General features: G+C 56.8%; 2 protein-coding genes, 1 long non-coding RNA gene and 1 pseudogene across 9 annotated transcripts in view; 2 read left to right on the top strand and 2 right to left on the bottom strand.

Annotated features, from left to right (window-relative positions):
- Window positions 1-2,361, bottom strand: part of LOC146766425 (uncharacterized) — a 202,243-nt gene extending 199,882 nt beyond the window's left edge. For 2 of the 7 annotated variants that reach the window (XR_014957749.1, XR_014957753.1), the window contains exons 1-2: window positions 1,636-2,361; window positions 252-296 (exon numbers count right to left, since the gene is read on the bottom strand). This is a non-coding gene — a long non-coding RNA (uncharacterized LOC146766425). Of the gene's footprint in view, window positions 297-1,037; window positions 1,326-1,635 lie in introns of those variants that run through there. The other 5 variants (XR_014957750.1, XR_014957751.1, XR_014957747.1 and 2 more) reach the window with 3 other exon arrangements.
- A 177-nt stretch (window positions 2,362-2,538) lies between these two features.
- LOC146766424 (uncharacterized) lies at window positions 2,539-5,749 on the bottom strand (annotated as a pseudogene).
- Window positions 5,750-6,427: 678 nt separating this feature from the next.
- Window positions 6,428-8,349, top strand: LOC146766423 (uncharacterized; the record flags this gene model as incomplete). The annotated part of the gene is made up of 2 exons (XM_085589350.1): window positions 6,428-7,117; window positions 7,291-8,349. Coding segments are annotated over 2 exons (990 nt in total), but the record flags the coding sequence as incomplete, so codon positions are not given.
- A 1,237-nt stretch (window positions 8,350-9,586) lies between these two features.
- On the top strand, window positions 9,587-13,757 carry IRX3 (iroquois homeobox 3). Its single transcript, XM_031505834.3, has 4 exons — window positions 9,587-10,089; window positions 10,594-11,707; window positions 12,238-12,304; window positions 13,074-13,757. The coding sequence occupies exons 1-4, from the start codon at window positions 9,868-9,870 to the stop codon at window positions 13,126-13,128; spliced, it is 1,458 nt and encodes a 485-aa protein (XP_031361694.3). The 5' UTR covers window positions 9,587-9,867; the 3' UTR covers window positions 13,129-13,757.
- The last annotated feature ends 137 nt before the right edge of the window (window positions 13,758-13,894 follow it).

Here is a 13,894-nt window from a genome sequence, read left to right as displayed (position 1 = left end):
GATCAATATTGGATCAATATAGAAGGCAAATCAATCACAAGGGTTTTCTTTTCAAAATATTTAATTAAATGTGGTGGCAAATAACTTCAGGATTTATTGTTTGATGCTAAGAGCATTACTGATTTTTCTTTTCTAAATTTCCACATGGGGACTGCCTGGTTCCTGGTCAGAGGATTATAAGAGACTAGGGAGTGGAGGAGACAGATTTCCAATATATAATAACTTGTATATATACATGATTATAGACTCACATGGTGCTTTAAATAATCCACTGTCGATGACTCATTCCATTAGCTCTGAAATAGAAGGCATATCTGACTTTAGTAGATGGTTTTGTGTTTACTCTTCAACATAAACGCATTCGGCCTTTAAAGTTAACTATGTGACAATTTCCATCCTTTTCCCTATTCCCACGTTTTTCTCTAGGATCTAGCAGCCTACTCGGAGCTGCAGGGAGGGGAGGCGAACACAGCACAGGTCACATGGAGGGTTTCGTTTAATGACCGGAGAACAGGGGAGTACCCGGGGCGCTCTGGAGCCGCGGGATGCGCCGGCCCGCTCGGTGCGCGGGATGCGCGGCCCCGCTCGGTGCGCGGGATGCGCGGCCCCGCTCGCTGCGCGGGATGCGCGGGCCCGCTCGCTGCGTGGGATGCGCGGGCCTGCTCGGTGCGCGGGATGCGCGGGCCCGCTCGGTGCGCGGGATGCGCGGGCCCGCTCGGTGCGCGGGATGCGCGGCCCCGCTCGGTGCGCGGGATGCGCGGCCCCGCTCGGTGCGCGGGATGCGCGGCCCCGCTCGGTGCGCGGGATGCGCGGCACCGCAGGAGTCCGCCCGGCGGCCCGGCCCGGCCGCTGGGGACTCGCCGCCTCTCCGCAGCCCCAGGCCCGCCCCGCTCCGCTCTGCCCCGCCCCAGTCCATCCCCAACCCCGCTCCCATCCCCATTCCCATCTCCATTCCCTTCTCGCCCCGCTGCGCCCTCTCTTTCCCTCCACGGCTTCTCCCGGAGCGGTTCCTGCACCTCCTGCTCGCCCTTACTTACTTTTAACAAATCACTACAAGCCCGAGGAGCAATCAATAGCTCTGAACGATCGCGTTTGACCTCCTTAAAGGAGAGGAAAGAGCAATAACGCCAGAAGCGGCTCCCCTTTTTTTCCTCCCCACGTCCCACCGGCTGGGGCACGCGTGGCTGTGGTGAGGAGCCTGGAGCCGCGCTCCGGCCCAGCCCGCCCCGCACTTCCCGAAGGATCCCGGTGTGTGGCGGGGCTGCGGCAGCTCCCTCCCTTCCTCCCTCCCTCCCTGTCTGACAGTCTGGGGCTGTCCCGGCGGCGCTGCACATCGGCGGATCCCACCACTCGCACGGGCGGAGCGGGGCTGCGCCGGGCTCCCGCTCCGCCCGGCCCAAATCCACCCTGCACCCCCTCCGGGCCTGCACCGCCACCCCCGGCGGGGCTCGGCCCCTCCGCCGGGGAAAGGGGAGCGCCCGCGGTGCCGCGCACCCTGAACCTCCCCCAGCCCCTGCCCGGCCCGGGTGCTGACAGCGCCGGCTGGGGAGGGTGGAGAGCGGCTCTCTCCCCCAGCGCTGCCGCGCTCGCCCCGGACCGTCCCTCACCCCCTTCATCACCCATTTCCAGCCGCACCTCGCCACTCTGGGCCCGATTTAGGGCTCAGCTCTCTTGGCTGAGCCGGTGGAAGCGCCAGTGCCAGGCGGGTGGAAAAATACCCACGGTCGGGGCTGTATTGAGGTGTCCCCCGCTCCTGCCAGGCTTGGTTCTCTCCTCGGTGACGGGAGCAGTCTTTCTGCCTTGAGGAAACTTCCTCAAGGTCCTGCACACACGGTCCTGGCACTCTCATCTTGGTAGGGCTGTACTGAGATAGAGCTCTCCTTTTCTCCGGAAAGAGCCCTTCCTTTTATTTTTTTTTTTTCCCTACATCGGAGGAAATGTCTAAAAATTATCTAAAAATTGCAACTTAGAAAAATATCCCAGTACCAGGTGTCCCCAATTTATGTCGCACGCCAGCTGCCTGTCCTGTCTTTCCATACCTGTCCACACTCTCCCCGTCGCACACACCTGCCCTCCCAGTTGCCTCGAGCTCCCTTCCCCCCTCACCCCGGTGCTCACTGCTCCGCCGGTGGTACAAATCTCCTGGGTATGGAATGGCGGAGCTGCCCGGGAATATCCGCAGGCTTCGCTCTGCCACGGCCCCAGCTCCGGTTTGGGGGTTAAACCTGACAGACTTTCCACCCCAACCGAGTTTTAGTCCCCGGTGACTCGCCCCGTGTCCCGCTCCCGGTGCCCGCAGGCCGCCGGTGCAGGGAACTCTGGACATGCTCCTGCCCATCGCCTCAGTCACTTCCCCTCGCTTGCTCACCTCCAGGACACTCCACGGAGCCTCCCCGGGCCCGGGGCAGCAGAGCACAGCTCCCTCCCACCCGGGAGGCTACAACAGCTTATTTCCTTCGCTAAATTCTAACACCACCTGGATATCCGCCAACCCTAGCGTGCTGGTGTGTTGGTAACCGCCCTGAAGTGTTTAGGGGGTTTCTTGTCCTTTTTTTTTTTTTTTTTTTTTTTTTTTTCCCAGTGTCGTGGCCAGGAGTCGAAGGTACACCGAGGGAAATGGTGCTGCCCCGGTAGGGCCCGGACATAGAGGCCCAGCACCGGCCTGGCACCGGATGGGCTCTCCCCAAACCTGCTCCTTGCAGTTCCATCCGGCGTTATTGCAGATCCAGCCTCTTCCACCAAACAACAGATGCAGCCTCTAATGCAAATATTGCCATTTCCCTGCTGAATTAGCCTTGTCACTTAGCCCAGAAACTGGCAGCGTTAAGCCAGCTTGCATTTTAATTTGGCCCTGAAGTTACTTATTTCATTATTGATCAAACATAATGCTGAATCAATGTTCATCTTGTTACCTGGGCCATTTCCATGTAATACAGTGATAGCACTGCCTGGAGTTACTCATTCCCATCCCAAAGTGACTTTACCATAAAATCAATGCTTGTTTGTTACTGATATAAGGCAGCATCCGTGGGATGAAGAGCGAATAAAGCACTTACGCCACCGCGATCTGAAAGTTTGGATGGAATATGTACGCGAATAAAGACTTTAATATTTAAATGTATTTTATCGGCATCAAAATCATCCTAGCCAGGCCGATGGGACAGAAAATCTCAGGCTGCAAGATGACAGGCTTTGATACTGTAGGTGTTGCCATTTGTAAACGCTACCTGGGACTTAATGGGGGAATCGTTTCTCTACCCAGAGTATCATTACACAGCAGATGTGGGCTGTAAGCTCTTCCGGGAAGGGACTGTTTTGGAAAAATAGTAATTAATACAATAGTAATTAATGATTGTGTCACAAGATTAGACTCCACGCAGTGTTATCTTCAGCGCAGCTGCTGCTCTTTTTCTTTGCTTGTGTTTTCCCCTCCAGCTAATAAACCGAGTTACAAATCACACGGAGCCATCCCCATGCCCGGCTCTCCCATGCGGCGGCCGGAGAGCGCTGGAACACCCCACGCGAGGAATGTCCCATTTCGCTGTCACACGGAAAGCCTCCGGAGGTGTCTTTGAGCTGCATTTTCCACGCACGGCACCTCCGGCCGCCCCTTTCCCCGCTCTACACCGGATGCACCGGCCCCAGCCCGGGGAGAGACACCTCCCGGTGGGCTGGGGACGAGGGAAGGGGGCTCCTCCGGGAAAACCTGAGAGATCTCCTCCCGCGGCGGCGGCCGGGGCGGTCAGGGCTGGGGAGGGGTGAGCCCCCGCAGTGCCGGGCGGGACCGGCGCCCCGCCGACAGTGCCGGAGGCTCCCCCGAGGGCGTGCTACGGAACGGACCAGCAGGGAGCAATAATCTGGATTTAAAAACCCGCTGGTAAAGCTCTAGAAACCCAGGACATCCTCAGCACCGGTTTAAAAAAGGCTGTAGCCCTCCAGCCGGAGCCGGTTCCGGAGCCGGTTCCGAAGCCGCGGACATCCTCTCCGCGGAGAAAGGTGGGGACGGTCCGGCCCGAACGATAAGAGCCGGGGCTGCAAGCGAGGAAAACGTGGAGGGGAAGTTTCCCGTAGCTATGCGCACTTTGCGCCCACTCCTCCGCTCCCGCGCAGCGCCGGGACCGGCCCCGCCGGACTCACAGAGCCACCCTGACACCGGCCATCGTTCCGAGAGGCGACGGAAAATCTAACGGGGCGCATAAAATATATTGGCATAAAATTAGTGAATTGCACTAACAGATTGTAAATCACCTAAACGGTCAAACCACAGATATGAATCACAAATTCCTATAAAGATTAATGTTTCCTAAGATTCACGGCAATTATGCAGTTTTTGGACAAAAGCCTTTTCCCAAACTATCATTCCTGAACGCTGTTTTTTTTTTTATTTTCTGAAGTCTTTCCAGGTTTCGGTGGGGTTTCTAATGAACGATTTACCAAAGGAAAGGTTTTATTAACACCTCTAAAAACTATAGAGTTTAAAGGCAGGGAGAAAGGGAGCAGATCGGAAGTTGAGTAACACAATATACTGACCTACTGGCAATGGTTCGAACGCAAATCAACAAAGCACCACAATGGTGGGGGGTGTGGGGGGGAAAGTCAGAGAAATGGAAGGTGTAAAAAAACCACCAAGAGGCCAGCTTTGCCCTGGTGGTAACCAGGCTGTGCTCAGAGCTGCCCCAGCAGCCTTCGGCATCTGCTGATAGCCCCTTACCTTTGCTTACCCCCTTGTGGTACACACTGAAGCCTGAGCTGCTTAAAAACGGAAGAAGCAGGAGGAGAACACGCCTGCGAGCAGAAAGGGGGCATTATTTCTCGAGGAAATAGGTTGGCAGGAGGTGTATGGGACTTCAGGTCTCTCAGGCGCTATTTTTCCCTTCTCGCCTCTGTGCAGAACTGGAGATAATAGTTGGGGCTGCAGGTAACGGAGTCTGTTCTTATTCAATTTCCCTAAATGGCCTGGAGAGCACTTAAAAGCCCGGAGACCTTCTGGCCAGCATTTTCTTATTAACTAATTTCACTTCGATCCTATTAAAGTGTATGCTTTCTAACCTTCAAATGAACCGCTCCCTCCCCCTTCTAAAACAAAGCCAATACCTTTTAATGACAGAGTAAAGCTTCTGAAAATGTTCCTACCTCCTCTCCCAACATTACAGAACGCGTGGCCCATTAACAGCCGCGGAGCACCCACTCTTGCTGCGGGCCCTCCCCGCACCCACAGGACCCAGAGCACCCAGGAAGGCTCCGCCGAGGCTCGACGGACCCTGCGCCTGGGAAGGGGCGGCCGAGACGAGGGGAGCTGTGGACAGAGGGCGCTAGAAAATGAGATTGGGCAGATTTGCCTTATTTCTCTTTGGGAAAATCTCAGCAATAATGGGTTTTAAATGGATACATATATTTACCATTTCAAAAGGGTTCTGCTGTTTCCTGGTAACGCTCACCACAAGTGGTAATAATAAAAGATGAAGTATTTTTTCTCACCTTAGGTCATTAGATTTACAGACAAGGTACTAAATCATTTTAGCTCCCCAAACCTTGAAGCAAAGGCACGCACACACCCGTGTCCCTTTCTCTTCTCCTCCCCCTTCTAAGAAACATGCAACGGGAACAGAGACAAAACAGTCACCGCAGCTCGGAGAATGTCTCCCTTTAATACTTTACTACGAGTAGTACGACTACTACCAATAATAGTTGAGTTGACGTTGGCTGCAGAGTGCGGATTGTCAGTGGCCTCGTCCCAAAGTCTTAACATGAAGGGTCATTAATTGTGTTTTCTTTCCAAATCATATGTCACTGCAATTAACAGATTCTGATCAAGAGACTCCTTTCAGATTGATTCCATATGTGATAAGGAATGTGCAGCTTGTTATCTATCTGTCGCCTTGGAATTATGGAAAAGCTTCAAACGTGTAATTTGAAGAGTCTTTTACCCAGCGCTTTGATCTTTCCCTCTATTTTTTAACTCTTGTTTTACTGCGGCCTTTCTCCTAATCCCACTTGTTTGTTTACCCCCCTTTCCCCGGTGGCTGCGCCCCGTCCCTCGTGTGCTGCGGCACGGCGCAGCTCCCGCCCTGCCCGCACCCCGGCACCCCGCGAGAGTCAGCCTGAACCCTCAGCCCTCCCTACAGCTCCCCCGCAACTTCCAACAAGCAGCCATCGGCTCCTCAGACGGGCACTGCGGCAGAGAGACACCCGGGGGCCAGGGCCATCTCAGGGCCATCTCCGTCCCCCGGTCCCCCGTGACCCGGCCGAGAGCAGCGCGGCGGGGCGTGAGCGACTAGAACCGAGAGGAGGGTCCCGGGGACATCGGTGCGGGTGCGATGCTGCCCACGGAGGGTGCCCGGTTCCGCAGCCCCAGAGCCGGCTGTGGGATCGCGGACGCCCCGCGGCCGCCGGAGGGAGGTTTGGTTTTAGCTCGGCGACGCTGTGAGCCGCCGGCAGAGGCGGGAGGCGAGGCCGGGGGGAGGGCGGACGGGTGTGTGTGTGTGTGTGTGTGTGTGTGTGTGTTTCGGGTGATAAATCAGGACCCGCTCTCCCCGCTCTGACAGGTCCTGGCCAGGAGACACGTGTCTGGCCGGCCGAGGAGCGCTCCGCCGCCGCGGCTCCCCGGGGGCGGCGGCCGTCGGGCCCCGCGCCGCCGCTCCCCTCGTCGCCCTGCAGGACGGGCCGGCTCCAGCCTCTCCTTCTCATCTCCCTTCGGCTCCAGCCAGGCAAAGCGACTCCCGCTCGGCTTCGCTCTTCCCCTCCTCATCCGTGGGGAACGCGCTTCTCTCCGTTCCCTGCTCGGCTCCCGTCGCCGCCTCCCGCTCGCCTTGCCCTGCCGCGCTCCTCTCCTCGCCCGGCTCCAGCCGCCTCCAGCCCCGCGCTCATCCCGTCCCGCACCGGCCCTCCCGCTGCCAGAGGCGTGCGGGGCTCCTCGCCGTGGGCACCGCTCCCGCAGCCCGGGAAGACGTCTCCTTTCCTCTTGCCCTTCCCCACCGTTTGCTATCTTCTCCGCTTTCTTTTCCCTCCCTCTCAGCCAAGAACGGCATCCCTACAGATGTCTCCTCCTGTCCACTCGGTACAGCTATGCTGCCTCTCAGTTTCTTTCTCATTAATAAACCATCCCTTACCCTCACCCTGACCTGGGTCCATTTCACCCATAAATTTCTCTCCTCCCGCGTCTCCCTCTCGGCTGCCCACCGCCACTTAGCCGCGGTAGCCCCCTCCCGGCTCCGGGGACACCCCCGGCCGTCCCCACAGCAGCACCGCCCGCCACTGCCGGCGGCTCCCACGGGGACCAACTCATATTGATTTGCGCTGCTGATTAAAAATCAGAAAATAATCCCGCCAGCTTTGATACTCCACGCCAGACGTGCAGCCATAAAAAGACGGGTCCAGTTTTGTGGGACACGCGTGCCCGCGCGTGGGGGGCACAGCCCGACTTTGACACCAGAGTGGCGAGCACGACCGCATCAAAAGGCTACAGTTTTATCCGTCCCTTTTTTCTCCGAAGTAGATATTTTTAAAAGTTGTGGTCTGCACCCAAACTCTCCCTCGATCCCCTTGATATCACGTCGCCCCAGCAGGCGCTGTCTCTACAGAAAAGTTTAAAGCACATCAGGACCTGGCGTTCGCTGCTTGTTTTCCTTTTGAGTAAAAAAGAAATAAACCTATAGCTGACTGTAATATTTCTATCTCCCTTGCTTTGTACTATCAAATGCACCAATGTTGAATAGAAGAAAATAAATTCCTCCAACCCAGAGTTGTTTTTGCACTAGATTAGCAGATAGGAAATGCTATAAAGATGAACTTAATACGATTAGAGATGTTTCCTACAGATTTTCATATATTGATTCAGGGAATTTTAATTCTGGAGCTTGCTTTGCTATAATCCGCATTTATTACAAGCTGATACAGTTTTATTATAGCAAGCTATCAAGGTCGATTCCTTTAACTGCATAATCTGACATGAATTTCATTTTTAAAGAAATGTAGTTATAAAAATCCATACTGTGGGCACAGTGGTTATATTGTACCTAAATCATATTTTAAAGGCAATAAATCCAGAGAGTATTTAGAAAGAGAGGGGAATGCGGTTAAATGGCTCGCATTCAGCCACAACTCCTCAAAAGATGTTCCAAACTTTTTGGTTTGTTTAAATAATGAGTATTTTAAAAAGCAGATAACGCTGGCAAGTTCGGGTCTCCTCTCCCCACAGGCTATGTGAACTTTTTAGGTTCCAGCCCAGGCTCTTCCTCTGTCTGCAGCAGCGGAGCAGGGCACACCGGCGCTTGCCAAAGACGTGCCGTGATTGAACCGTATTTTAACTACTCTTAAAAGGCTAAATTGCAACTCACGCTGGTTTCAGACAAGGAAAAGGGGGGGGGGGGAGGGGGGAGAGCGCAGCAACAACAACATCAATAACAAAATACAAACCGTAATTTAAAGTGTGCGGATCATAAAAAAACCTCCAAACTCTATTCTGTAATTAAACCGTATCTTGACTCCTTCCCAATAGCTCCTTACAAACCCGTGCCACTGCTCCCTTTGCAAATGTTTCACGTACCAGGTACTTCCTTCTTAGCCTTGTAGTGATTCAGAACAGAGGGAATAAGCAAAATGATCATAAATTTCCTAATTAGAGATTTCGCACCAAGACAAAAAGGTGTTAATGAGTTTAATTCCAGTGCCTGTCATTGTCCCTTTTTTCACACCACTTATTTACTAATGGCCCAGAGGGCTGCTCCCGTCTCTCCTTTGTTAAGATTTTAATTTGCCTTCTTTTCTGCCTTTGATGTAAAATTGTGACCTACAACTCTTTGAAGTCCCTTATTAGGAGGAAAATTAACTTAGCTTTTCCACTGTATCTGCGCACTGTTAGCCCAAGCAAAATGTAGAGAACTCCTTAAAGATCCAGTACATTAGGAAAAATTGCAAGGTAGTTCTGGAAATGCTAATTTTAAAAAATGCAATAAACTTTTAAATCTGTATTAGAAGACGTAACCCTCGCAAGGGCCGGAGCGGGGGAAGGGAAGAAGGGAATATCTTAATAAAAAAATAAAAATTAATCTGGGCAAAGAAAGATTGTAAATCTAAAAACCTGAAAAGGGGGAATTGAGGGATGGTGTTGGTGTGAGCCTTTATTTTTAAATGTCCCAACTTTTCCCTGTCCCTTTTTTGTACTGTTCATAAATGACACCCCGGCTTCCTACGCGCTGGGGGGGGGGGGGGGGGGGAGCGAGGGGGGACTACGAAAGAAATTATATCTAAATCTATCTCTATATAATTAGAATACCATGAGGCAGGGTTAAACCTTTGTAAAACACACAACTGATTGGCGATCGCTAAAACGAGATTTGAAAGCAACTCAAATAAAAGATCGCGACGTCAGTAAACAGATTTAGAAAAAAAAAAAAGGGGGGGGGGGGGAAGCAGCTAGTGACAAACCCGGCGAGAGCGAGCTCTGGGCATGAGAGAGAGAGGGAGGCAGAGGGAGAGAGAGACTTAAAAGAAATAGGAGGGGCTTGTGAGAGACTAGAAATGTCAATCAGAGCCCAGAGTCCCAATAATCTCAGGCAATCTGTTAGGACCTGACCTGGGTCCACTCAGATCAATAGGAAAAGTGAGAGAAGAAAGAAGCGATCGGATCGTTTACCGCGGCGGCCGAGGACAGGAGGGAGCCCGCGGCCTCCGCGCACCCCCGGCTCCCCCCCATGTCTGCCGGAGTTTGCGGGAGGCGCTGAAAGTGCGGGCGGCCGGCGAGGGCGAGCGACCCGGCTCCCTCCTCCGCTCCCGGCCCTGCTACTTTCTACCCTTTCTCTCCCTTCTTCCTCTCGTCTCCCCCCCCTCCTCTTCCTCCTCCCCCCTCCCCTGCCCCGCTCCCCCACCATGTCTTTCCCCCAGCTGGGCTACCAGTACATCAGGCCGCTTTACCCGGCGGAGCGTCCGGGGAGCGGCGGCTCCCGCGGCGGCGCCGAGCTGGCCCCGTCCGGGACCCTCTCCAACGTGCTCTCCTCCATGTACGGCGCGCCCTACGCCGCTGCCGCCGCCGCCCAGGGCTACGGAGCCTTCCTGCCCTACGCCGCGGAGCTGCCCATCTTCCCCCAGCTGGTAAGAGGCCCCCGGGGCTCGCCGCTCGCTCCCCGGGGCGCTCGGTTCGCGCTGGGGATTTGCCCGGGGGGAGCCGGGGGAGACGCCGGGAGGGCTGTCAAGGGAGAGACGGGTGCTCTCGCCACCCTGCCCGGGAGAGCCGCCGGAGAGGGGCAGGGCTGGAACGGCGGCCCCGCAGCGTCCCCCCGCTCCGCCCGGGGGTTTGACGGTCTCGGGGACCGGCCCCAGCAGCCGCCGGCCCCGCCGCGCACACGCAAGGGGGGAGCCGGTCCTGCCGCCGGTCCTGCCGCCGAGGCACCCACGGGCACCGGCGGGGCCCGGGCTGCCGGGGCCGCAGCGGCCGGGACCGGCGCCGGGGCGCTCCGCGGCGGGGCAGGCAGCGCAGCGCGGCCCGGCCGCCGCGCCGGTGCCGACGGGCTCCGCTCCCGGTAGCGGCAGCGGGACGGAGCGGACCCGGGCCCGGCGCGCCATCTCAGCCGGGCCGCCCCTTCCCTCTCGCTGCAGGGCGCCCAGTACGAGCTGAAGGAGAGCCCGGGGGTGCAGCACGCCGCCTTCCCCCCCCACCACCCTGCCTTCTACCCCTACGGGCAGTACCAGTTCGGGGACCCGTCGCGGCCCAAGAACGCCACTCGGGAAAGCACCAGCACCCTCAAGGCCTGGCTCAACGAGCACCGGAAAAACCCCTACCCCACCAAGGGCGAGAAGATCATGCTGGCCATCATCACCAAAATGACCCTCACCCAGGTCTCCACTTGGTTCGCCAACGCCCGGCGGCGGCTCAAGAAGGAGAACAAAATGACCTGGGCCCCCCGCAGCAGGACGGACGAGGAGGGCAACTCCTACGGGAGCGACCACGAGGGGGAAGAGGACAAGAGGGAGGACGAGGAGGAGATCGACCTCGAGAACATCGACACAGAGAATATCGAAAGCAACAAGGACGAGCTCGAGGACGATCTACAGGATGCCGACCTCCTGCACTCTGACTCCAAAACGGACTCGGAGGGATCCGAGGGCTTTGAGGACCTGCCCGGCTCCGAGGAGCGCTACGACAAGGCCTCCGAGGGGGAACCGCACCACCTCCGCCACCACCACCTGCACCACCACCACCATCACCACCACCACCATAAGTGCGAGCTGCCCGCCACGGCCGCACCCGGCGGCCCGGAGCCCCTCAAGCCGCCGCTCCCGCCGCCGCCGCCCCACCTCTCGCCCCCCTCCTCTGCCTCTTCCTCCGCCGCCTCCTCCCCGACGGACGGCGCTTTGGCCGGCGCCTTGCCGAAACCCAAGATCTGGTCGCTGGCCGAGACCGCCACCAGCCCGGACAACCCCCGCAAGTCTCCTGGCGGCGGCTCTCCGCCGGCGGCCGCCCCCCAGCCGCTGCCGCTGCCCACCCCGCCGCCCCACAGACTCGTCTCCTCCTGCCCCCTGGGCAAGTTCCCCAACTGGACCAACCGCGCATTCCCGGCCCACCACCACCACCACCACCACCCCCCGCACCCGCTGGCCTTACTGAACACTCCCCACCTGCTGGGGCTGGGGGCCGCCTCCGCCGCCCCCCCCGCCGCCGCCTTCCCGCGGCCCGCGGACCAGGCGCAGAGCGCGGAGCCCGTCGGAGCAGGTGACCGCTGAGGGACGCGGCGGGGACGGGCCGGGCCCGCAGCCGCCTCGGGGGGCTCGGCGGTGCGGAGCGGAGCGGAGCAGCGCGGGAGGCCCCGGGGCCGTGTGCGAGCGGCCGCGGCGGGGGCGCGGTTCTGACGGTGCCCCCGGCCCGGCGCGGTCCGGCTCGGCGCGGAGCAGCCGTCGGGGCGCAGGTGGCGGCGGGCGGGCGGCCGCGGGGGCCCCGGGGGCGGTGGCGGTGGTCTCCCGGCCGGGGTAGTCTCGATTCCCCAGAATGACCTTCCTCCAACGGAGATAATTTTTGTTGCTGTTGTTGTCGCTTTTGCGGGAAGGACCCGGCCGCCAGGTCAGGCTCGCTGCGGGGTCAGTGTGTTTTCTCTGACGGTCACCTCTGCGAGCGGAGCAGTCGTTGTGTCGTATTTGCAGCTCGCTGAGAAAAGAGCTTAAATCTCGAGGCTTAATTCAGGGATGGGAGGAATAAAACAGGGGCTATAAAGGAACGCTTTTTTTCTCCCCCCCTTCTCTTTTTAGATCGATCTAGTGCCTTGGAAGTAGAGAAAAAGTTACTAAAGACAGCTTTCCAGCCAGTGCAGAGGCGGTAAGAGATGGCCCCCTCCGTCTCCTCGGGATGTATGGAGGCAGTTGTAAATGGTTAGCTTATTTTCTCCGCTTCTTTAGGTTCCCTTTCCAGGGCTGTTTCTTGTTCTTCCTCTGCGCGCGTGGTGGGTTATTCTGTTTATATATTTTCTTTGCTGTTCTCCGTTGTGGCCCCCGGGAGCGATTCCCGCGGGCAGGCCGATTTGCGCTCGGGGGCCTTGGGGCTGCGCGGCTGCGGAGCCCGGGCGCGGGTCGCCCCTGGCCCGGGAGCACATCCCTGAGCCCCCCGCAGAGCGGATCACCACCCGCCGCTGTCGCTTTGCCGGGGGGAGAGGCACCGAGACAGCAGAAAATAATAAAATAAAATATAAATTAAAAACCCAATAATATTAATGATATTGAAAGCAAAGCAAAACAAAACAAAACAAACAAACAAACAAAAAAAAAACAAACCAAAAAAACCCACGCCTAGAGTATGAAAGCTGAAAAGGCTGAGCCTTGCCGCCCCAAATTTGGTGTAGCAGTCACTCAATTTCAATGAGAAACCAATTACCCTTTTGATTGATTGAAACCACAGGGATCAGGCCCGCCGTGTTTTCGTAGCTAAATACATTTACAATAAGTAATTCTGAAAACTTTTTCTATTTATAAATCTATTAAAATATTAACAACAACAACAAAAGCAGAGCTACCTGCAGTTACAAATATTGTGCCAGCCCAAGCTCACTAGAAATCCTATTAAATTTTTTTTCTGTGTCATTTTTTTCCAGGCCCCAGAACCAACTTGACGCCGCTATGGTTCTATCGGCGCTCTCATCATCATAGTTAATTTTTTATCGTTGTTGTAATGATTGTAAAAAATCTCTGTATAGTTACAACTTGTAAGCATGTCCGTATATTCAAACTCAAAAGGAAAAAAATACCCGCTTCTGTACTATCACCTGGGTTAGCTGAGATGCGAGATTTTTTTGGAAGTCCAGTGAGAATTAGGTGTTCCCCCCCCCCCCTTTTTTTTTTTTTTTTTGGTTTTGGTTGTTGTTGTTGTATGTTTTTGTACATACCGTAAAAATGTACATATGTGTGAACCAAATTGTACAAGAAAGTATATATTTTTGGCTAATAAATAAACTGTTGCCACTTTGACTACACTCTCGTTTCCCCCTTCTGGAGTTGTTTTCCTCCCGCGGTGCCGCTCCCATCCTCCTCCACCGATCGGTTGCGGGTTTTGCGTGGCTGCCGGGAGCGGCTCGGTGCGGAGCCGTGCCGGGCCGTGCCGTGCCGTGCCGTGCCATGCTGTGCCGTGCCATGCCGGGCTGTGCCGTGCCATGCCGTGCCGTGCCGTACCGGGCCGTGCTGGGCCGTGCCGTGCCGGGCCGTGCCGGGCCGTGCCGTACCGAACCGTGCCGGGCCGTACCGGGCCGGGCCGTGCCGTACCGAGCCGTGCGTGCCGTGCCGTACCGGGCCGTGCCGTGCCGTACCGGGCCGGGCCGTGCCGTGCCGGGCCGCGCTGCCCGCGCCGGCGGCGGCCGCATCGCTGGAGCCGCAGCGCCCCCTGCAGGCGCCGCCGGGCGGAGGGTGCGCGCCGTGCGCG

The sequence above is a fragment of the Lonchura striata genome, chromosome 11, assembly GCF_050655825.1.
Source record: "Lonchura striata isolate lonStrDom1 chromosome 11, ASM5065582v1, whole genome shotgun sequence".
Taxonomy (NCBI): Eukaryota; Metazoa; Chordata; class Aves; order Passeriformes; family Estrildidae; genus Lonchura; species Lonchura striata.
Note: the sequence above shows the minus strand (reverse complement) of the source record. Positions and strands in the feature narration are given on the sequence as shown.

What these genes read in the sequence shown, in the direction of transcription:
- IRX3 (XM_031505834.3), top strand. Translation starts at nt 9,868, where the DNA reads ATGTCTTTCCCCCAGCTGGGCTACCAGTACATCAGGCCGCTTTACCCG. An exon ending in TGCCCATCTTCCCCCAGCTG is followed by an intron (nt 10,090 to 10,593) that starts GTAAGAGGCCCC and finishes CTCTCGCTGCAG; the next exon opens with GGCGCCCAGTACGAGCTGAA. An exon ending in CGCGGAGCCCGTCGGAGCAG is followed by an intron (nt 11,708 to 12,237) that starts GTGACCGCTGAG and finishes TTCTCTTTTTAG; the next exon opens with ATCGATCTAGTGCCTTGGAA.